At 48.3% G+C, this 24739-nt stretch overlaps 1 protein-coding gene across 9 annotated transcripts in view; it reads right to left on the minus strand.

The window, feature by feature from the left end:
• ATXN1 (ataxin 1) overlaps window positions 1183-24739 on the minus strand; it is a 421786-nt gene continuing 398229 nt past the window's right edge. For 8 of the 9 annotated variants that reach the window (XM_018038742.1, XM_018038743.1, XM_018038744.1 and 5 more), the window contains 3 exons: window positions 21379-23449; window positions 8441-8963; window positions 1183-7165 (listed from right to left, as the gene is read on the minus strand). In XM_018038742.1, coding sequence (XP_017894231.1) covers window positions 7071-7165; window positions 8441-8963; window positions 21379-23289 — 2529 coding nt within the window. In that variant the 5' untranslated portion in view covers window positions 23290-23449 and the 3' untranslated portion in view covers window positions 1183-7070. Of the gene's footprint in view, window positions 8964-21378; window positions 23450-24739 lie in introns of all 9 variants that reach the window. The other variant, XM_018038750.1, reaches the window with a different exon arrangement.

Below are 24739 nucleotides of genomic sequence, written 5' to 3' on the forward strand. Positions count from 1 at the left end.
GGGAAGCGAAAACATGATCGCAGAAGCCAGAACCTCATCAGGAACATGTTGAAGCAGAGGTTTCACTTCTAGGGCTCCCTGACCCTCTGCAGGTTCATCCCTGCCTCCAGTAGCAGTGGGCGTGGGGGAGCCTGCCCTGGACGCCCTCAGACCTGCTGATTGTACAGGGCTTCCTGTGCACTGTAGGCTCCTGGTGGTTTTAAGGTCAACCTCGTTGCCGCCTGTGAAGCAAAGGCTTTCCTCTCATCAACTGGACTGGCTCAAGTAAGACTCGCAGCTCTTGGAACCCAGACTTGTCAGGACCATTAGCAGCTACTATTACAACAGCAGAGCAGGCGGCGGTTCAGACTGCTGTACCAGAGCGACCCATGTCAGCCCAGACCGTTCTGGAGGATGAGGGCTTGGACAGCCTTGTTGTCTGGGTTTCAAGGCTCAGTGCATCACTGCTAATTTACACACCCAACATTCGTTCACGCTAGCATTCTTAGTACAACAGGACCTCGATGTCGCAGGGCTAACAGCAGAGTCCTGGTGAGATGTCCCCATACACCGAAGCAAGACGACTAACAGGAAGGGAGATACCCGTCCCTGCCTGGGGTAAGCAACAACACTGAACTGGATGCCAAAAGTTCTCTTCCAGCACTGCAGAACCTGAAGGCTGGGAGGATCGGACAGCCACGCTTGCAGATACAGGTAGAGGGCCTTACCTGCCTGGGTCCTGGAGGAATTCCTTTCTGGGGCAACTGCCAAGTCTCCTTCATCTGAGAGCGGGCACCGTGCAAACCTCTGAGTTTCCAACAGGCATGAACTCCAAGAAATGAACTTTCCACCTTCAGACCATTAACCAGTGTACAGCAAAGCTTACAGAAACATATCGATAATGCTACGAGCCCACAAAGATGGCAAATTCTGTTGAGAAGAAAAATCTCTTGTAAACACAGCAGTGTGCAGAGAAGAGAAACAAATGGAACGAGCTGAAACATCAGATGTTGAAACCTGACTTTGATTCTCATCTCAAGCATGACCGACCCGCTTACCACTCCCCAAAATTAGTAAGAAAGGCAGAGCCTGATGTCACCCTTGCCACCACAAAGCTACCCAGTGATCACAGCGGGTCAAGAAGGAAGAAGGACCAACACTGCCTCCCTGGTTTCCCAGGACCTGACACAAGGCACAGACACGTTTGCAATTGGCACGGTTATTTTATTAGTACGAGTATACTGAAACAATAAACTTGTACTGGTTTACAGACAATTTATTTAAAACAATTTTGTTCAAATTTTGAATCAAACATTGTTTTATTATAATAATGAAATAATTTCTACCTAGAAAACCTGCAAGCACCATCAAAGAAAGGGACCATAAAATTCAATAAACAGACTCGAGTGTATCCTACAAATAGACACACCACGATTAGAAAATAGAATAGGAATTCTTTCATTTTTTTTTAATATTTGTTTTAAAAAAGCTAGTGCAAGTACAATATTTTACACTGGAATTACAGAGAGTATGCACGCATATGGAAAAAAGTTCTCCTGTCACAATAAAAGCTCTTAACTATGTATGCACTTAAATTTTTCTTTTCAATAAGGTGCAAATCATCATCCCTTCCCTAGTTCTCCTCTGTACTGGCCATGTCAGTCTGATAGTGCCCTCAAAGTTCTGGTGTCTCTTTTTCCTTGGCCGGTGGGAGGCGTACGATTGGAAGGTTGGTAGGTCGTGAGCTGATACTAGAAAAACATCGGTGTGACTCTCAGAGATGGCCCTGGGGCCAGGACCCCACTGGCTAGAAATTAGGACTCTTGTCTTAACCAAAGGCCACCAGAAAATGCTGGCAGGGCTCTGCTGGAGCCTTTCAGCTGACACTAATTTGGGTGTACAGGGAGTAGTGAAGGCTGAGGAGGAAAAAAAAACAAACCTCCCCTAAAAGGCCAAAAGGGCAGTATTCACAGAACTGATGCACACAGGTATCAAGTTTAATGTTCACTGACAGTAAAGAAATTCACCCCACTCCTGAACTGGATTAATTGAAGAGTAGGCGGTTCATGTTAGGAACCAGAGGAAACCTACACACCCAGCTTGGTAACCGTTGAGACTTGCCATTTATTCCAGAGGACAGTTCCTGTTACCTCGGCAAGGATGACTGCAAACAGCACTTCCAAAGGGGGCCTTCAGACTGGCCATGGAAAAGGAGACTGGCTCACCGGCCGTCCCAGACAGCAAACGAACAAACTAAAGGGAAAGAAAACTTGGGTGAAGTCTCCAATTATCTGCAGTGGAAGACTGGAGTCCTTTCAGCTAAGAAAAGTGACGGAAATTCTTAAGAGACGGTTACTGGAGAGCTACTACCTATTGGCCAAAAGCACTTAATTTTAATACAGCTGAACCATTTGTATGCAAGTCGTGAGGACACGAGAAACTGAAGCCGCTGTTCCCTCCCGCCGTCGTACAGGTGAATGTCAGCTACCAGAAACACTGCGTGTAATGTGAGGGAGGGGCTCAGATTCTGAATTTTAAGAATTGGAGGGGGGATCTGCTCAACATCCCGCCCCTCCCCTGCCAGCTGTCCAGTTTCTGCTGGCTGGTTTGATTTCTGGACAGAATATGACTTCTGAGAAGTTGCTCCACGTTAATTTTGGCCTCTTAATGGTAAAGGAAAAAAAAAATCAAAACCAAAGTGAAACAAGGCATCTCAACTGAAATTCTTGTTTAACCCCCCACCCCCCGCCATTGAAATGAGGTGTCGGTGGGGAGAGAAGGCTGAACATTTCTGTGTGTGTGTCCTCGTGATGAGCCCCGTTTTCGTGGTAGCCAGGATCCCTTGTTACAAACACTTCTTGTTCAGAATTATATTCTTTGGGTTTACTGGAACAGGAAGTGCTGAAAATGTCAAACATCATCTCTGGAGAAAAAGGAGTTGCAATGGCTTAAGAGTTTAAACTAAGAAGGGAGCTCGGAGAAGTACTTTCGGCATAGGAATGAACAGTATTCTCTAATTGCAAAATACAGAATTACTCTCCCTCAGATGAGGGTTCTATGTAACAAAAACCTAGAGGAAGCATAGGTATAGTTGAAGAGCCTTTTAAGTAGTAATTCTTTCAGGCCATAACCATACAAATCTGATCATTTAGACATGACATATTTCTATATACAAAAAAACATGTAACTTTCAACCTTTATGCTTTTTTTTTTACAAACAAGGTATGAAACTCATTGTTTCAACAGATCCATATCTTTCAAACACTGAATGAATCATTTTGACATTCATTTTTCTTTTGTGCAATTTTGTAAAACATTACCTGTACTCCTCAAAGTGAGTGCTTCAAAGTTTTTTTTTCTTCAGCTTCTCAAATTAGGTGTACATTAAAAAAAAAAATTTCCACAAGGTATAGTGCTACAAGAAAAGATCTATCAGTAAGGTAACTTATTTGAAGCGAGGTCATCTATGTAAAAGAAATCTTAGCTCCGGAGTAGAGGTGTGCAAACAGTTTGGAGTTTCCCTATCAACAGAAACACAACACTGTCCGTGGAGGGAAAAAAGAGGAAACCAACCTAACACAATGGCATAGATAGGCATGTGCTTTATAGCAAAGTATGTTCTCTGTATAGTTATTACTGGATGTGTTCTTAAATTTTCTATTTCGGAAACTCTGGGTTGAAAACAAAGGTGGAAGCAGAGACTTCCGCTTCACTTGAAAAGCCCACACAGCGTCCTCCCCTTTGCTTTCACATCACCCTGAAGAAGCGGGATTGGGCCACGGAGACTGCTGGCCCTTTTTTCACCTGGGATTATCATGGGTGACTAGGAGATAGGATGTGCAAAGGGTTTTAGGAGGAAACGGACCACAGTTTGTCGAGCTGCTTACAGTTCATCAAACAGTAGCCGTGACAACCAACACAGCTCAAAAAGCCCAGCCTTTCCGTCCCCAGAGCTCTGCTTCTTCACCCAGATCTGAAATAGGATGGCATTTAGTGTCTTCAAAAGCATTTGATATTTTTTTTTTCTCTATGAAAGAAACAGGCTTCCTTAGTAGTCACAGATGTTAAAGGGTATTGTCAATTGTTTCCTTAAAAAAAAAAAAATTCCAAAGCTATACAACAAAAGTAAATTTTGGCAATGTATTTCAGTAAAGATCGACCTATGTGCAAAGAGTGGATTTTCTGATTTCTAGGAGCTACTGTTCGTCTCGAACATGCAGCATTATATTGCAATCTATGCGGTATCTAAGGAGAAACCCACAAGATGCAGGGAATCCAAACATTCCTTGAAGTTGTACAACCCTACTCCCAGAACAGTCAAAGTGCTGCTTCTGGACACGTCAGTGTACCACACACACGCCAGCCCCGTCCCTGAGTTAGAGGTGTGAAAGGTTCTGCAGAGTTCCTTGGGGGGGAGGAGGAGGGGTGCTGCCATTTCCCGGTGGGCGAGATAACCCAACGCGCTCACCTAACAGGACACACAGAGGGTCATGATTCAGGGTGAAAAATGGGACTGAGGACAGCAATGGGAAAAAAAAAAAAGAAGAAATTCCTCCCAAAACAAACGGGGGTGAGTTGGAAAAGACACAAAATTGACGGACATAGAAAATCATCCTGAACGTCCAAATGAAAAAGCAATTTTGGATTTCCACTTGAAAAGATTTGAGGTAAGTGGTATCCATCTCTCTAGCCGCCCCGCCCCGCCCCCAATGTGGCCCAAACTGAAATAATTCTGAAGTTGAAACATCCTAAGGAACAGTCATTTTATATATTTAGAAATCCCTAGAAAGAGAGGTCCTTGTTTGTTGGTGAATTTTTTTTTTTTTCTTTTCGCCCTGACTAATTTCTTGGTGATTGTGTTCCACTGTAAACGCAAAAGGCCTGCTGTTACTAGTTTAAAAATGGAAAACAGGTAAGGAGAACAAAAGATGGGTTAGGTAAGTATTGCAAAGTGGACCCGGTACAGAGGCACATGGCTGCTCCTCACAAGCTGCGCGGCACTGTTAGGTAGGCTACGCGGGCGCGGTGACCGGGCTGCTCTGGGGGCCTCGGCGCTCGCCCACATGTGCCAACGGGAGGAGGGCCCCTGTTCTCCGGATGGCCTTCCTATTTGGAGGCGAGAGCTGCCACAGAGGAGCGGTGGCCATTGTTCGCAGAAGGCCCGGGCCCTCCGCAGCCGCCTGCGCCCGAGGCTCGGAAGGCGCGCACGCGGTGGACCACACTTCCTGCCCACGCTTGGAGGATGCACGGCTCCAAGTCTCCAGGACACAGACCTGAGTGGGTGGGGGCCCACCTACTCAAGGAAAGGACCGTGGAACAGGGGCTGATCCTGGCTCGATGGCTCAAGAGTGCGCCTTAGAAGTGAGTCTGCCTGCTTCCCGTCTGCACGCCACTATTCCTCGCGGTGAGGAGGGGAAGATCTGCTTTGTTTGCTCTTTTCTGCGACAGGGCGACAGAAACGCGGGGCTCCCCCAAAAGCTCCCTGCCCTGGGGCCTCGGCTTCCCCGAGCAGGGCAATCGCCCAGCAGGAGGCTCTCCCCTTCCTGGCTCCTTCCTTCCAGCCCTTCTTTGGCCGGCATAGAAAAAGGATGGAGAGAATAAGGAAAAAGCCAAGAGGGGCCTACCTACACTTTGTCTAGAGCACACTGATCAGACTCTATTGGCACGGAAAGTATTGCACACACTAAAGAAGCAAGAAGGTGAAACAGGACAATGTTTAGAAAGAACCGATTCTTTGATAATTCCTATACCTGAAACAAAAGCACAAAAAACAACGATGATGTTCCTATTGCTCCAAACCACGCATGTTTTCCTGTTTTAGTGTTGGAGGTGTGGATCCGGTTAGTTCAATACTCAAAAGAAGCCAAAAGGTGGTGGGTGTTTCTCTGAGTCCGGGTGAATCGCTGTCCTTAGTGGTACTGATGAGGACAAAGTCTGTATGGCAGCCCCGTATTCCTCTTACCGTCAAAACAAAAAAAGAAAAACAAAACCTAATAATTGCAAGTGCCCTGAGCAGAATATATGGAAGATTAAGCAAGTTCTCTGAACAGAGACATTTAAAAAAATACAGCACTAAGTAAGCAATATGACTGCAAAAATGGACTCACCCAGCTCTCTGCTAGCATGCTGAGAGGGTAATGAACACCGAGGAAAGTCAAGGACTGGTTCTAGCAGTTCAAAACCTACTCCAATGGTTTTGGTACACCCCAGAAATGGTTTCTAAAAATCGTCAGTTCTGCTGAGAGCTAAATGTGAAGGAATACTGGAAAGCCAGAAGGTGGGCTGACAAGAATTTATTTTTAAATCTGTGAAATGGAAAAAGTACTATTTTCAATGGTAAAAGAAAAATCAGGTATTTGTTCAGATTCTCTGCAGCCATTCCAAGTAAGAATATTTAAAAATTTCTCTCTCCTTATAAAACTTTTAAGCACTTAAAACGCACACTCAAACCCCACAAACAATTTTTCAGATCTCTGGGGATAAAAGGTCTCAACTGTGAAAGACCCTTTCTGGGTTTGTACCAAACATTAAATCTTGATTTCAGATGGAAAAAGAAAGTCATTTTGAAAATAACATTAATAACAACAACAACAATTTGTTTTCTTTAAAAAAAAAAAAAACAAACTTGCTCACATATATAAATGTCTTCATGGAAAACTCTCTCAATGAATCTGAAGAAAATTCTCAGAGTTGTCCTGCTAAGACCTGGTTTTATGTGACAGATACGGTAAGAAGACCAAAAATGAATCTTGAAAGGAACATTACCTTATAAAAGGCCTAGAGTTTAGGCAGGTTAGAAAGTAATTTTGCTACATTTATTTATGCTCGTTCAGTCCCCCAAGCCTTTCCCACAATGTTATTTGAGAAAAACTGCAGGAATATCACACAAATTTATAAACTCAAGATGTGCAAATCGCAAGGTTCTTTAAAAGTTCGTCTTAAAAAGAAAAACACTGGACAAAAGTGAGTATTCTTTTTTTTTTTTTTCCCATCCCTTCCCTCTCAGTTCCTCTGCCAGCTCTGCATACGCTTTTTACTCCTTTCTGAGACATCAAAGTGAAGAGTGCCTCCTGTCAGGCTGTACTTGGTGGTCATTCATTGTCACATACAAGTTCATAATTCACATTCATCCCTTGAAACCACTTTGAAACTTTCAGCATCTTGCTCCGTGAGAAACTCTGCAGAGCTGAAATGTAGTTACAGTGTTAAAAAAAAAAAAGAAAGCAACTTAGTTTTTTTTTTTTCTTTTCTGTTTTTCTTCCCAAAGAGTTTAAAGTGAGATACAGTACTTGTTGAATGAGAGACCAAGATGCTTGGTAATAAAGTGTGAACGGCATTTTAAGTACTTAAGAGATAGTAATATATATGCTTATCTTCAAAATCTTATTTCCTCACGTCACACTGGAATCTGAAAAAAGTGGCACCCGAGTTGTCCATTGTCATGAACTATAAACAGTACTAGAGTTAAAAGACAAAAGATTTGCAAACCCAAAGCAAAGAGCTTCTGCAGCTCTTTTGAAGGGCAGTTTGTGTCTTATCTCTTGGGAGCGAAGTCAATGCAATTAACCTGATTGGTTTTCCTAACACTGCACAGAGACCGGAGGGGGTGTTCACTTTCCCCCACCCCTGCTGCCCAGCGCCCCCCCCCCCAACCAGTGCAGAGCGATGCCAGCAGGGGCCGCCTGCCCACCATGACGCCCTGGAGGCATCACTACTGCACTAGTAAAGCAGAAACGAAATCCCATGGGTGGCAGTTGCTCTTTAAAAAAATATCAGTGCAGTCAGGCCCCATAGGGGGAAATATATATATATATATATATTTATCTCTATGATTAAAAGTTGCTTTTATTGTAAAATAAGTTGGGGGGGGGAAATGTTCTTTTACAAGGTTAGCTTTCCATCTGCTGTCTGGTACCTCTCTTGGAGGCCCCGATGCTGACTCTGCACAGGGGAACCTCCTGAGGACATTCCCCCAGACCTCCAGTCTGGTGCTGAGAGCGAGAGAGAGGGAGGCAGAGAGAAAGACACCCTCACAGAAGTGTCACCCAGGCACCCTCCCTGGCACACAGGCACGCACACACCCCCCTGACGCAGCTCCCTTCCCGAGATCATCCTTCTGAAGCCAGTGGAAGTCGGTGCCCCCGTGGATGCATCCACGATGCCAGAAAAGGCGGGTGCCATGGGGCCACCTTCATCTCAACCAGGATGCCCACCACCTGCCTGGAGCCTGGGCTGGACCTACCCTGGCACCCCACCTGCCGAGAGACACGCCCAGAAAAAGCATATGCACCGATCGCCTGCCCAACGCCAGCTGTAACTCTAATGACAAGGTTATAACAGAACCCTAAAGTAAGAGGATAACATGTAAATACTGAGTTATTTAACCTACAGTACATCTGTAATCTGGATACAAATGATAAAGGAGGGCCAGCTTTCCCTTCCCCACACAGCTTCTACTTGCCTACGTTAGAGCGGCCTTCGATGCAAATCTTAACCTCCTGAGAAATGAGAGAAGGCTTGGGAAGAGTCAAAGGTGGCTCATCTTCCGACTTCTCCAGTTTGCGGGTCTCGGGCGCTGACCACCTCCTCTTCCTCGTGGCCGCGGGCTTGCTGGGTTCTATTTTGGTGAGCAAGGGCGCGGCCGGCAATCCTATTTTTTCGGGAAACTTCAGTTCGCCGTTCTCAGAGAGCATCTGGGCGCTTCCCTGGCTGATCCCGTTTTCCTGCTCGGCATACCTGTGTCTACTGCCAGCGAGGCCGTCGGTCTTTGAGTGCTTCAGCAGGACACTGGCTGGATCCACGGGCTGGCCCTTTTTAACAGAGCCGTTCTTCAGGTTCTTGAGGGTGAGCGAGATACAGACGTCCCCAACGGAGAGTTTGGAGCATGGCAAATCAAAGAGCTGGCTGGTCCTCTCCGGGCAACAGGATGACCAGCCCTGTCCAAACACAAAAAAAGGATACTCTACCAAAACTTCCACGCTGACCTGTGGGAACAGGGAGAGACAGGGAGAAGGGAAAGAAGGAAAAGATGAAGATGTTTTATCCTTGTTTTATTGCATATACACATGTACACAAACATACATTTGCACATAAGCTGATCGGAAGAAAAGACAGACTCAGTTCCCCAATCTGCCTCTACCAACACATGTAAATAGGCCTCTTAATTTTCTACTGTCCCTGTGTTTACCATATAGCGAAGCGAGTCAAAGTCCATTCAGTATTCAAAATATAGTTTTACTGTTTATCTGCTCTGTAGCTGGTCTCTGTTAAAACAAGTCAATGGACCCCTCTGAGGATGACAAACACCTGCTCAGTGTTCAGGCGCTGGGCGCTGCATGTGACTCACGCCCAAAGTATGTTCCTGTGCTTTATTAACTCACTGGACAGATGCTATCCTCACCGATGGCAGCGCTGAACAGGCATCAGAGTTAAGACTGTATTTTAGCTTCATGAGGCAGGCAGGCATGTGTTCATCACTGTGTCCCTGGCCCCGAAAAGAGTACCCAGCACGTAGTGGAAAATAAATATTTGTTGGACAAATGAATGCATATTCTAGGAATTTAGGAGAAGGAGAACCAATAAGAGCTGGAGAAAACAGGGAGGGCTTCCCCAGGACCTGAAACCCGGGCGCCACTTCAAGGGGTTTGAGGGTGCAATGAATACAAAACAGTTCACGGGCTTGGCCCAGCTACACCGTCAAGCCGCAGGCACTCCAGACAGTCTCTCTTTCGTCTGAAAGACAAAAGCAGGGGAAGCCCAGCATGCTTTCAGTAGCTGTTGTTTTTCCTAGGCTGCTTATGTGCCATGCAGGCTTCCCAGGTGGCGCTAGTGATAACGAAACTGCCCGCCGATGCAGGAACTGCAGGAGACGCAGGTTCAATGCCTGTGTCAGGAAGATCCCGTGGAGGAGGGTGTGGCAACCCACTCCAGTATTCTCGCCTAGAGAATCCCATGGACAGAGGAGCCTAGCGGTCTACAGTCCATAGCATCTCAAAGAGTCAGACACGACTGGCGCACACACACATGTGCCGTGTATTACTATAAATTTCAATAAACTGCAATGACTGAAAGGATACTCAAGTCCATATATAAAAGGGCACAGTATTTGCATATAACCTACACACATTGTCTGCATACGTTAACTCAACTACATTACTTATAATGTAAATGCTATGTAAATTGTTGCCTGGGAACTACTCAAGTTTTGCTTTTTGGAACTTTCTAGAATTCTTTTCCTCCATAAATATTTTCAAGCTGTGATTGGTTGACTCCACAGGTGTGGAACCCACAGACATGGAAAGATGGCTGTATTGACTAAACACAATAATATTGAAAATGCTGTTGAATTTCATGCACAGGCATACATCCAGAAACACAGAAATAATTAAAATATCTCACTTTAAAAGTAGTAAGTTTTCATGTAATTTACATGGATTGTGGCTTTTCTATTTAACCTATTTTTTTTATAACTGTGATTAATCTTGTTTTAAATGCACTTCTTGAAGGATATATTTTATTTGCTCCATAGAAGACCTAACTGTTTTTAGAAGAGACAACTAGGATGAATTTATATGAAAGCCTATTCCTACAGTATGTGTGTAGGCATGGTGGTGGTTTAATCACTAAGTCGTGACTGACTCTTGCGATCCCATGGACTGTAGCCTGCCTGGCTCCTCTGTCCATGGGATTCTCCAGGCAAGAATACTGGAGTGGGATGCCATTTCCTTCTCCAGTGTGTGGGCATGAGCCCATGTAACTGTTCATATTATCTGGGGAAAATTTCATTGTTATGGACTATCTGAATAATGAAAAGAGAATTTAAAAAATTTTGAGTTCCTACACCTCTTAAACATTTAGGTACATACTTCACAAAAAGTATTTTGTTTGATACTCACAATAAACTACTGAGGAAAATGCTGTTGTTCTGATTTTACAACTAAGGAACTCTAAGTGTCAAAGAGATTGAATCGGTGACCTAATGCCATGACTATACCCTGATGGAGTTGGGATTTAATCCTAGTCTCTGTGGCCCCCAAACCCATTTTCTTTTTTCCTATGTTACTGATCTCTGCCCCTGTGAACAAAGATATTGTAGTATCACCAGAAGAGATGAACTTAACATTTCCACTACCCCAAAAGTGGTGAATGTTACTTGGAATAAATAGAATCCAATGACCCAAGGTTATGGATTTGTTCCATGAGACAAAAAACTGTGAAATATCGTCAGCCTTACATCTGCTATACAAATCAAGTGTCTCCCTATATATGAGGCTGATATTCAATGACAGAGCTATGGTCACGTCATGCAAATGTATACAAGTTACAGTATCAGATGGGGATACCCACTAAGTTCCAACTGGGAGGACCAGTCTGGAGCTAGCTCCATGAATCCATTATGGCTTGAAGCCATTAACATCATACACAGAGCAGAGGAAACAAATCCTACTTCAAGTGGGGACTGTTGGCTGCATTTCCTAGGTGAGTCCTGCTCCTGGGTAGACCTGTGCTGACAGTCCGCCCAACAACTCCCAACCAAGAGGATCTTGCTGTGTCAGCCGAATCACACACACTCCTCAGAGCAGCCAGTGTTCACATTCTGAAACTAACTTCTACTGTGTACAAATCTACCTGAAGGGGCCAAAGGCAAATCTACCTGAAGACTTTTACATGTTGCCAAGTGCGACAGACTCATTAAGAAGATGGCTTCAAAGCCTTTGTGACAAGCAATGTTACTGATGACTCCATAAGGAATGATACAGATGTAACCTGCTCCCCCATTACATACACCATATTTGGGGGCATTTAGAAAGCCCTTCATCATTCTATCCTCTCAAAACTCCAAAAGCAGGTCTTAGAATGAAATTCTGTGAGGTGCCTGATAGCTTGAACAGCCTACCTAATAATGCATGAAAGAAAAGTGATGAGGAGAGAGGAGAATATTTGAGAGGTATGCTGAAAAGGGCGATGATAATGGGTTATTTTAACCTAGAGAGCTTTGAGGAAATCTTCTCTGTCATTTCAAAGGCTTGCCTTTGGCCCCTGCCTCCTAAAAGCTCACTGTATCTTCTCCCTAGAGAGAGCTCTGCCATCCCAGGAAAAGATGCCACCCCTTCAGCTGGGTCCATACAAATTAGGAGCAAAAGATTCAGGTCATCTGATCGCGGTAAGCAGTTGAGTGCGTGGCTCAGGCCCCATGTTAGTTTTCTCCTAATTATTTATCCTTGCTAATATTTACCATCATGAATATTCTTCCCTCCCTAATGCTGTAGCCTGAATTATCTAGATAATGCACTTTTTTTGAGGGGTCTGGATATACGTGAACTAAAGTAAGGTTTTGCCCTTCCTCAGGTGAAAGTTAAACTCTCATTTGCACATATCTCAAATAAGCACACTGAAGTAGTCATAACAAAAGTATTTTCATTTTGTAACTAGGTTTGTCAGAAGGACATAAACATTCTCAAAGGTTAACTGATCATTAACAATTACTGAAGAAATCATACTGACAGATTTTTCGGTGAGAATGTATATGGCTGGGTGTGCCCGCTTGAAATTCCCTTACAGAGGAGCATTATCTGCCTCAAAACATGCTGTCAAGGCCAACAGGTACTACTGTGGATATGAAACAGACATGGTGGGATTTGGGGACATGACGTCGCTTTAAACCAGAAATGAGTCTGAATTCCTTGAACTTGAGGCCCATGTGGGGCTCCCTCTGGTGCTGAGAAATATTATTTCACACCCCAGGTTTTGCAGTTTGAATCAAGTTCAAAATGTAACACTGAGACTGTGAGAGTTACTGTTTAAGACCTAGTTCCTGCCTTCAGTGAGGAGCCAGAATAGGCATGCAAAGCCAGTAAATTCACCAGGGCCTGCCTGGATGCTGGCAACCATGCTACCTGGCGATGTCCGCTTGGCTATATACTGGCAACTCTAACTGAACATGTCCCAAACGGACCCCTGATACGCCCCTCCTGGGTTCCTCCAGGCACCTCCAAGAGCCGCGTCCCCGCACTTCCAGCATTCAAGTCAACAGCCTGGGCATCATACTTTCCTGGGCTCCTCCTCCCAGACCGCATGCATCCAAATCACAAGCAAGTCCAAGGGGTTCTCTCTTCCAAATACAGCTAGGATGAGGCTATTTCTCACTGCCTCCGCGGTCACAGTCCTGGCCAAGCCAGCTTCTCACTGGGAGAAAAAGCCCTGTGAACAAGCGCGGCGTGGTCTGTATCCCACCCCTTCATTCCTGCACCGCAGTGACGCTAGGTCTTCTGTTGGTCCTTTCTCATGCCTCTGGGTCTATGCGTCTGCTATTCCCTCCACTTGAAAGCCTTTTTGCTGTGTCCTGTCGCCTCCTGTTCCCCTTCTCAGAGAGAGTGTCACCAAACACCCTGTTGAACTATTCTCCGTCCTTCTTTCCCCATCCTTTTTAGTCTGCTTTATTTTTTCCCACAGCACGGGTTATCTTTTGACGTGTCATTTTCTTTACTTCCATATTGCTCCATTTCACCTCGGCCCAGGAACTCCCGAGAGACTGTATGTTCTGGGTTGGGGGCGGGGTGCTGAGATACCACCTGGTTTGCTCACTGATTTATCCCCAGGGTGCAGGACACCTCCTGGCTTGTAATGGGTGCTCAGGACAAATCTGAAAGACTGGTTCTGTGTTTGCCCTCCAGGAGTGAAAACACCGCAACGTACCACTGGCCAACAGAGGCCAGTGTTTAGATGCTACAGAGAGACTGCCTGGGCCTGCGACCGCCAGCCGGGACTCCACCAGGCTCAAGCTCCTGGCCCAGAGAGGAGCTGCAGCTTCCCTGGGTCTCGCTCAGCTCTCACAGGTGCCGTTCCAGGCTGAGCCACAGCCGCCTCACCCACAGTCCCCTGTCAGACGCGGCGCTCACCCTGATCCCACTGAGTCATACTTCAGTTACTTTCAGTTACTTTCTCCCCAAGCGTGAGGTTCCTTTCTGCGCTTTCAGCTGCGCTAATAACCATGATTTCGTTTTATGACCTTGTCGAGGTTCAAATGGGCTCCGATTAAACCCCAATGAAAATAATATTCAAGAGGGCAGGACCATAACAAGACCAGAACCTGTTATATAACTCCTGGCAGTGCGGCACAGCCAGTTTCTCTTTTTTCATCACATAAATACATCCTTTTCCAAACACTTGAAGCAAACTGGAGGATGAAATGAGAGCATGAATAGCCTTTGTCCTGGTGTCAGCTTGAGGCCCCCTCTGCCTTTCATCCCTGGATGCCTTGTATCCAGCACCTCTCTTTTTTAGGGGTGGTCACCTTCCATCCTCCTGTGCCCTTTCCCACCTTCTTCCCATGGCTGCAGACACACCCACTGCTCCCCACAGCTCCAAAGAGGAACCTGCCCCGCCTCCCCTCCCCCTCTCCAGCCCCGTTAAACCAGCTCCTCTAAAATGATCGCCTCCAACTTCTATTCACGATGAAGAAACCAAGACAGGGAGGTACCATCCTCACTTTGGGCTGATAATTATTTAGTGTCGCCTCCTGGTTTGGCGAATGACCGCCTTTTATGATCATTCTTAGCTCTTGTGTAAGTTCAGTAAAATACCTTTAGCTACTTAAAGACCACCATATCTAAACCGTGCATGCATATACGCACATCTATGCTGTCTGGCTGTATTTTTCAACAGTAGATTGGTGCTCTCTCTATACACACACATATGTATGTATCACCGAAAGCAAGATATAAAGAAAACAAAACATCTGCTGTTTAAATTTGTCTCCCTTTTCCTTCATGAGAATCCCTGTTTTCCCAAATGTGAAGGGCATCTGTTTTACAAAGCACTTTTTTCTCGAGCCTATCGCAAACGTACACATTCTGCCTGCATCCAGGAGTGAGGACATGACTCAGAAGTGGGTGTCAGTGAGGACCTCTCACTTTTGGTGACATTCAAGTGAAGTTCTGGGTCCCGTTTCAGCCATAGAGAAGAGTCTGTCTGCTCTCCTTGAAGGCTAGTTTGCGTGACCACATTCTCCAAGTAAAAAAAAGAGAATGAAAACACTGGAGCAAAGCCGGAGGGGCTGACAGAGGCCCGATTTACTTCAATGTTGAAAAATCATTAATAAAAACAGTCACACCTCTTCAGTCGAGTGTAAGAGCGTCTGTGAGTGTTCTATTTAAAACATTTCATCACGTTCACGCTAAGCCTGACTCAGTCTTTGGTGGAAGCTGTTTCATTAAACCCACATCCCAGCACAGAGACGCCTCCAAACACAAGCCCCACATGACGGATGAGCTGAGTTCTTTTCGCAATGTTGCTTGGCTCCCAGAGACCCAACTTGCAGGTTACCAGGGCAGCTCTGGGGCACACGGGTCTGTCCCACTTGCCTTTCCTCCCTACCAGGGTCTGAAAACGCGTGCCTTAAAGAACAAACATGCACTATTCAGTGCTGTAAGGAAATGAGCTTTCAAAGCCACAGAACAACATGAAGGTACTACACATTTATGTTCCCGAGTGATAGAAGTCTGAAAGGCGACACACTATAGGAGTCCAACTGCGTGACGTTCTAGAAAAGGGAGAACTACAGAGATGGAAACAGATCGGTGATTGCCAGGGTTAGGGGTGGGGTGGGGCGTACCCACAGGTGAAGCATGAAGGATCTCTAGGGCGGGGAAACGATCTTCTCGGACACTGGAAGGCTGGACATGTGACATTACACATTTCTCAAAACCTACAGCATGTAGAGCAGAGTAAATCCTAATAAAAAGTATGGACTTTAGATAATAATAATGCATCAACATTAACTCATCAATTACAAGTCACACGTGTACTGTTAAAATGGAAGATTTTAATAACGGGAAACTCTAGGTGTCTGGGAACTCTGTACTTTCTGCTAAAACTACTTTCAACAATAAAGTCTACTTAAAAAAAAAAAAAGCTACAATGGTCCCAGATAATCTGCTTCAGTAACACATGTAAGATCCCCAAGCTGGGGGCACTTATATCACACACACGCTAAAGCAGAGCCTTTTTCTTCTTTTGGGGGGAGTGGGAGGGAACACAGGCAAAGAAAAATATGTTTGATATTGCTTCTCTGCTGGAGCCTTTCTGGCATTAGAGCTGGGAGGATTATCACCAATCACTGGACCCCAGGGCCAGTAATGAGCTTTGCATCGAGGGCAGCCACTACCCATTTTCTGGTTCATCAGGGTTCACATCCACCAAGGCCCATGTGTGAAATGTTTGGCAAGTTGGTCTGCTTTGGCTGCTTAGGGACTATACAGGCGTCTGTGCTGCCTGCAGGAGGGCTCCGGCTATTTTTAGGCACCAGCTAACCCATTAAATGCATAATGCAGACACTGATGGCTCACAAAACACAGCGGTCATATGAAAAAATAGTGGAATGGAAGAAGCAGTCGATGTACAGTGAGCATGTCATTGTAACATGCTGTATGGGTGTGTGCGTGCATGCACACACACACACGAGTTGGGAGAAGAAAATGACATGGAATATTAAGCTGCCACCAAGGAGGTAAAAGGCAGCAGGCAGCTCCTGACTCTGGGAGGCGACAGACAGCCCTAATGAGAGACAGAGCCCAGCATGAAGGGAAAAAAAAGCAGCCTCATCACAGATAAATCGTAGTGACAAAATGTTGTGTACTCTTCAGAAAAGTCAAGCCTGGGGAGCATGAGGTAGAGGGCTGAGGAGGCTGCAAAGATGGAAGACCAGGGCTCTCCCAGTGGGGCCGTCCTGGGCCGGGGGTCCCTCAGTGGGCATGGTGCCCAGATCCTTTCTGCAGAGGAGAGGTGCATGAGCCTGTTTCTGCACTGGTCACTCATGTGCAGGGCTCAGCCATCAAATGACCCCTCCAGTCCAGCTCACACTCAGGAAAACCAGACAGTGTTGCGTGCACACAGGCCAGCATGAGGTCATGGTACTTCCTTCACAGAAACACGATGGCAAGGGATGCTCCTGGACCTCTCCTGGGAATATGCCGCAAGAACACAGGCAGAGTGAAATAAATGGCTTATGAGGCTCACCAGAAAAGTTCAGCCTTCCTTCCAGACTTTTCTAAACTGTTCCTCCTTCCAAAAGCTCTTGTAAGAACATGAAGCCTTTTACTCATTCACTTTTCAGGGCCTAACCTTTCTCTTCTTAGGGTCAAAGTCCCACCCAAGCGGAACCAAGGAAGGGAAACTAACACTGCTGAGGACCTACTATCCACTACTGACTGAACTGGTTCTTTTGAGCAAATTTCCTTTCTTCCCTGGTGGCTCAACTGGTAAAAAATCCGCCTGCAGTGCAGGAGACCCAGGTTCAATCCCTGGGTTGAGAAGATACCCTGGAGAAGGGAATGGCAACCCACTCCAGTATGCTTGCCTGGAGAATTCCATGGACAGAGGAGCCTGGCGGGCTAGAGTCCATGGGGTTGCAAAGAGTAACACCACTGAGCGGCTAACACCCTGGCTTCACTTTCCTTTCATTCTTACAACCACTTTCATTCTTCACACTACAACACGAGCCGGATGGAAGGCACATGTGTCATTTGCACCATGAAGCATGTGTGCACTAGTCTGTGATTTGCACCAAGTCCCAAAGCTCCGGTGGTGGAGGACAGATTCGGCCTCGGGTCTTTTCAGCTCCAGGTCTTGCATTTTCTGACCAGTTAACCTGCTTCCCGCCCAAGCAGACGATGCTCTGCCCTCCAGTTGAATCACACGGGCTCCCATGTGGACGTTATCATCATCTCAGGATCCCTTCTGGGCTCACCATAGACTCAGGAGACCATGGGTGGCTACCGAGAGGCTTCGTGTGGTGCACGCAGGCTGACAGACAATGCCTGAGATCACTCAATTCTCCTGGAGGAGAACCAGCCTGGGCGCAACTGAGATGCAAGGATACTTTGCCTGGGCCAAGAAATACAGCTCTGGGAACAACAAAACCACAGGGATGGGGATGGATATGCAAAAGCATTCTTCTCCTACACTGCCTCACAGGGAGCTTCAGATCCACCACGCTGGAGGTCTCTTTTCACAATAATAATTAGGAATTCAGCTCCTGAAAATAATCCCTCAGTGAAAATTCCCTTGTTTCTATAGAGGGTGGCTTTCCTTCTCACTGGATCTATATGCTGATTATTAGCATAAAGTCAGGTAACTTTCCCTGTATATCCCCCCACTTTTTTTGTTTAGTGGATGCTAGTAAATTTTACAAGGGCTGTTCTGAACGGCAGGAAAGCAAAGGAATACAAAAACAAAGAGGATGCTGAAGATATGATCTTGTATAAGGAATCATTTTCACATTTTAGTGATGAGAAAAACCCTTGCTCAGAGAGAAGTGAGACCATTTTTGTCCTGCCATTGTCCAGACCCCAAGCTCGGGGCTTCTCCCACCAGCCACACTGCATTCACCGGGGACGCCTGTGGTAGGTTATGAAGTCAAGTGTCCCTGTGGTCCTGCCTCCGTGCAGGATTTACGCCTGGGGTCACAAAGCCATCCGTCCTTTAGAAAACCACCCCCTTCCTCCCACAACTTCCCCAATCAAATCTGTGATTTGGCTAATTAAGTCAAAGTGCTCTGCACATCTCTCACCCTCCCTAATGGGTGCAAGTGTTAAGAGATTTCTAATTTTTGAGAAGACTGAGATGGGATCTCCAGGCCTGGGGAGAAAACCCCTCAGAGAGCCCCCTGAGGAGGAAGGGAAGCCCTCAGCCCTTAGAGTGTAAATTAAATCTGGACCTTCCTTCTCCCTGGCCGCCCCTCTCCCCGCCTCGCTTTCTCTGATTCTCGGCTGACTCTGCCCCCGTCACTTGTGGCAAACACAGCTGGTGGAGTATTTTAGCTGGGATGATGTCAGCCTGTTTCTGATAGGCTTCTGGGTAAAGTGACACATTGCTGGCGTGCCGGGCCCTGCACTTGTGTTTCTGCAGCTTGGAACCCCAGCCACCCTTTTGAGTCCTTCCCAGCGGGCGGCCTCACAGGCCTGCAAACAGGCCCTGACAAACCCGCTACCTTCTAATTTGCACCTTGGCCGTCAGCAAAGAGACCGGTGGCCTGGCAATGGGAAGGAAATGAGACTTCACACTCGGAAGCCAATTTCTTGATCATTTAAGCATTCGCTCTGCGGAGGATCGGGGAGGGGGGGCAGCAAGGAGCACGCAGAGATGCTACCTCCCTCAGCACTGCCTAGAGGTCTGTGAGGCTCCGGTCTATGGGGGCTCCTGCAGCCCTGGAGATGAGCCTGCAGCTCAGAGCTGTTCTTTACTGAAAGCTGAAAAGAGGTGCTGGGCAGGAGATAGTTGCATTTCAAAATAAACCCTCTTCCTCTGCTTACCTCTGTTCACAGTAGTGCTTTAAGGATTAACAGCATCATGAAAAAAAAAAAAAAACATTTACTTTTTCTTCTTGTTTATTTCCCAGGCTTCACTTGGGGTCTGTTAAAAGACAACTTTGCTAGTAAGTCAGCTCATTCTTTTGTCAACGAGGATCCACCCACTCCTAATCCACGTAGGACGTGGAGAGGGAGCAGAAACTTAGATGTGGGCAGGGAGTTCTACATAATGATGCCCTTTTCCAAATATTCTGATTTTTGCTTTTTTTTTTTTTTTTTTGCATCAGAACCCTGAGAAATTTTTCTTGGGCCTCACCAAAGTTTACAGCGACATCTCACCATTAAAAAGAAAAGTCTTCGGGGCTAAAAGCTCCTGGCAACGCAGGCCCTCTGATATTGTGCAAGATCCCACATCCGGACATTCACAAGAAGTCCTGGAAGACGCTTTGGAAAATCAGACTCCCCCACCTCACTTGATCTTTTAAAAAATATTCTAAGAACAATTCAAACCATTAACTAGTTTGTTTATCTTTGACTGTCCCAAATACCAGCTACGCCATGACCATTTTTCAACTCATTTCAAACTGAAGAAGGTGCTGTCATATCCCATTCCCAGAGGCACTGAGGCTCTATAGCCTGGGAAGTTCCCTGCCTTGGGGCCAAACCTGACTTCAAGCAAGCTGGGCAGTGAAACTACTGTTTCCATACACATGGGTGGAATCAAGGCATTCAAGTGATTTAAGAAGCTGGAAAAGAGTGGACTGAAGGAACTCATGGAAATTAAGAGCTGATCCCGGTTCTAGTTTTAACATGACTCAGCTTGGCTGCATCTGGCCCTTGGGGGTTCCTATTTATCAGAAGTCCAGGAGATCACGTGGGACAGCCTTGACCTTCCAGATTATATGAACCATGCCTTTTATTCTCTGTATCTGATGCTTTGACATCTTGGGGTCTTGCTGACACTGGAGGGACTGTCCCTCCCTGCGTTAGCTAATTCCTAGACATAGCCAACAGCTCCCCTGCTGGGGATAATGTTCTTCACGTGTAAAGCAAACACCCACACCCCAGCTTCCTCCTCAGTGAATGGGACTTTCACTCTCTGGGCCACTATCAGACACCTAGGGACAGCTCCTGTACCCAGAGCCTGCTTAAATGATTCCAACTAGCCTACCTACGCTTGCTACCCTGCCTCACGCACTCCTTCCCACTGAAACGACAGCAAAGGCTCTTGTCCATGTATTCTCCTGGCTCCCAGTGCCTTGTAGCAGCCCCTGGGCCTCTTCGGCATGGCAGCCCACGTAGCCGGGCATATCCCCTCTCCTTGGGATCTGAGTATAACCAGATGTATTCTCCTCTGTTGGCCTCACCATACCTAAATGATAACAAAACCTACATGTTAAAACATGGATGTTGGGACTTCCCTGGTGGTCTAGCGCCTAAGACTCCAAGCTCCTGATAGAGGTGGCCTGAGTTTGACCCCCTGGTCAGGGAGCTAGATCCCCCACACTGCAACTAAGAGTTCACATGCCACGACTAAGATCAGATTCTGAGTGCTGTAACTAAGACCCAGCACAGCCAAAATAAATAAACAAAAACAATAACAAAACACTGATGTTGTAATGGGATATGGCAACTCTGAGCAACTAACATTCTCCCCTGAAGCAGCACTGTCTTTTCCTGACCAAAAAAAAAAAAAAAAAAAAAACCAAAAGGGGTGGGGGTGGAAAATGGCTTTTCCTAATCAGGGTTACTCATGTGAACCACAGGACAACATCAGCAAAACAACCCGAGTGGTGATTTTCTTAACTACCCCAAGCATGGTACCTGACCAGCCCCCATTGGAGAAGCAGAGAAATTAATTCATTACAAACAGAGGATGCTTCCGGGTGCATTAGGGCTTAATTCTCTTAGAGAATGGTGGTTGGAGGAACGTGAGAAGCCTAACCATTAAAGTGAAAGTGAAAGAAAACCCTCAATCACTCCCACAGCCGCAGACAGGTCTGCTGCTTGGAAGAAAGTCACGGTGCCAGGAGGTAAGGGCGGCGGCACGGCGCGGTGTCCCCCTACCCCCGTGATGCGGCCACAACGTTACCTGCGCTCGGTGATCCCCGACGGCAAACTGGATCACGGCGACGCCGGGGCTGTGGCTGTCCGCGATCCTCTCCACCGTGCTGGAGTCGATCTTCAGGTCGGTGCTGATCTCCGCGCTCTGGATGAAGTCCTCTGTCTTCAGGTCCTCCACTTTCTTCAGCTCCCCGTTGGCCAACTGGATGATGGAGCCTTTCATGAAGTAGGGCGGCAGCGTGGGGGGCGCGGCGGCGGCGGGGGAGGCCACAGACTGCGCCACGGGCAAGTGGATCTGGGCCTGCACCATGGCCGGGTAGGCGGCCTGGGTGACCAGGGCTTCAGGGCCGAAGTTCTCGCTCTTGGCCAGGGCGGTGGTGACGAACGTGTGAGGCACTGCAGCAAACTGGGGCGACGACGTGACGATGGCCGAGGCGGCGCCCGACCCCTCCAGGTCGGCGCTGCCCACGGGGATGAGCAGGGGCTGGGTGCCCGGGATGACCAGGTGCGGGGGCAGGCCACCGGCGTAGGTGATCGCTTGCTGCTGGCCGCTCAGGTAGCCGATGACCGGCGGCTGCGTGCCCGCGTAGAAGGCCGTGGCCGGCAGCCCGACCGGGAGGGCCTCCGAGGCGCTATGTGTGGTCTGGATGACCGTATGCGGGGACAGCGTGGCGACGGCCTTCACGCCTTCGGGGCCCAGTGCCTGCTGCGGGGACAGTGCGTAGGAGCGGTGCCCGGGCTTCCCCAAGTGCAGGCCGCTCTTGTCGTTGAGGGCGGACGGCGAGTTCTCCCGGTGGGTGACCTGCTGCCCCTCGAGGTCGGCGGCGGGGGTGCTGCTGTTGGGCAGGACCATCACGGAGGCCCGCACCCCCGACGCGTCGCGGACACTGTAGTCGGCGGGGCCGGGGTGGACCACCACGTGCCTGGACTCGTAGGGGTGGGGCACCGCCTTGCCGGCCGCCTTCACCAGGCCCAGGTCGGCCGCAGGGGGCGCCCCATACCGGCGGCCCTTCTCCACCTCCCCGTTCAGCATCTCCTTGGCCTGCATGGCCTGCTGCAGCCGGCTGCTCTCGGCCTTCTTGGTGGCCTCGCGGGTGACAAAGTGGCTGCCGGAGTCGGTGTACTGCACGACCACCTGCGGGGAGGGCCCCAGGGTGAGCGTGTGTGGGATCATGGTCGGGTGCGTGTGCAGGTGGATGGGGAGGGTCGGCGGCGAGGCCGGGCGTGCGGCGTTCTGCGGCGAGCTGGAGATGCGCACATACTGGCTCTGCTGGGGGGGCGGTGGGGACCCCGGGGGGAGGAGCCCCGCAGTCCGGCCTAGGTGCTGCGGAGGTGGCGGCGGTGGTGGTGGCTCAGCCTTGTGTCCGGAGGCTCGGCTCAGCCCGCCCATGTCGGCCAGCAGGCTGCTATAGGCCTCCAGCTGGGAGCGCTGGGCAGGCGTGGCGGCGCCCACCGCCGAGGCCACCGCGCTGGTGACCGGGCTGGCCGTGGGCGAGATCAGCTGGGAAGGGATGAAGCCGGTGTAGGGCCCGCTGTACTGGGAAGACCCGATGAACTGTAACGTGTGCGGCAGGTGGGCGTACTGCACCGGGGACACGGGGGCCCCGGATGGCGGGGGCGGCGGGTATGCCGCGGGCATCGTCGTGGTGGATGCCACCGCCGGGACGGACCGGGGCGCGCTGGGCGGGGAGTAGTCCAGCCCCGTGGACAGCGCTTTGTGTAAACCTATTCCCTGCTGTAAACCGAGCTCCGCCGGGGGCCCCGCCGGCCCTAGCCGCCCGCCCACGTGGCCCCGGGCGCCGGGGAGCCATGCCGCATTCTCCGCGCGGTGGTTGTCGCTGGGCACTGCCTTGTCCTCCGAGGACGGCCGGCTGGTGGCGGGGATCTCGCGCTTCTTGGGAGGCAGGCATTCGTTGCTGCGCTCTTGGTTGGATTTCATTTTTCGCCGTCCCCCCTCCACGGTGACCGTTTCACTGTCGGACTGGCTCTGGTTTTAGTCTGATAAACGGAAAGTCACATTTGATTTCTGTAGGGGATCCAGGCTCTTCATGAGGAATCATCTCCCCGTGGGTGCGATCCTCCAGCAGCTGCTCTGGAATCTGGGAAAAGGCAGAGGGTCGGGACCAAGAGGGAGAAAGGGGTGGGGGGTGGGGGAACAGGGCGTCAGAACATCAACACCGGAAAAGAACACCCTCCCGCGAGATTGATGTGAATCCCCCAAAATCCTGCCGCCAGCCCCACTATTAGAGCAGGTAAAACGCTGGCCGTGTTGTGTAGGACATCAGGAAGACCATTAAGCCATGGAGCAAGTCAAACCTTTTTTATGGGTTTAGTAAGTCTTCTAAGATATCTCTCTCAATACCTTCTCCTCCCCGCCCCTTTTTCTTTTTGGAGGGCAAACAATGCATTTCTCAGTTTCCCTCCCAGAAATGGCCCTCCCACTCCTCAGCTGTATCTTTACCCAGTCTCTGGAGGATCAAATGAAGCCTACAAGGAGGATGGCACCAGTGTCGATCAGCCCTCCTCTGAGCCAGGCACTGGGAGGACCAGGTTAGGAAGGGAAGTCCACAGCGGATTTCATAGCTTATCTGAGTCCTCCTCTGCCATAGTGAAAGTAGGAAGTGGCTCAGCCCTCTCTGACTCTGCGACTGTATAGTCCATGGAATTCTCCAGACCAGAATACTGGAGTGGGTATCCTTTCCCTTCACCAGGAGATCTTCCCAACCCAGGAATTGAACCTGGGTCTCCTGCATTGCAGGCAGATTCTTTACCAGCTGAGCTATCAGGGAAGCTCTGCCATAGGCACTACTCAAAGATTCTAGTGACTCTGGGTCCATACTGGATTTACAACAATTCTCTCTTGCCTAACACACACACACAGACATAAACAAACACACTATATACAGGCCAACTGAGCAGAGGCAGCCCCAAATAATTATGTTCTCTACACGTTTCCAAACAGCTCCCAGTACAGCTACTCATACGGTAACAGCCAAAAGGAATCTATGAGACAGTTAAAACAGGAACATGGTTTGGTTTTTAAAAATGCAATAATCAGGCATTGAGGGTGTCCTTAATGAGGGCAACATGCTTGCTTCATCTCTGCCTCTTACTTCCTTTCCAAGTGCTCTTTGAATTCTCTCTCCATACTCTCCACCCTCTTCTTGGAAAGGGCCAGTCCACCATGAACCCTGGAGATGAAGCCTCTGCTAGACCAATCAGGCCTGTGTGTTTCAACCTGTCCATACAAGTAGGGAGCCAGTTTTCATGGACACCTATCTCAGTCTTTCGGGAACCACCGAACTCTGTTACCAGACCTGTGTAGGCAGACAGATGTCCACCTGGCAAGAGGCAGATCATCAGTGGAACCAACAGGAACTAGGCTAACA

This window comes from Capra hircus, chromosome 23 (genome assembly GCF_001704415.2).
Source record: "Capra hircus breed San Clemente chromosome 23, ASM170441v1, whole genome shotgun sequence".
In the NCBI taxonomy this organism is placed as follows: domain Eukaryota; kingdom Metazoa; phylum Chordata; class Mammalia; order Artiodactyla; family Bovidae; genus Capra; species Capra hircus.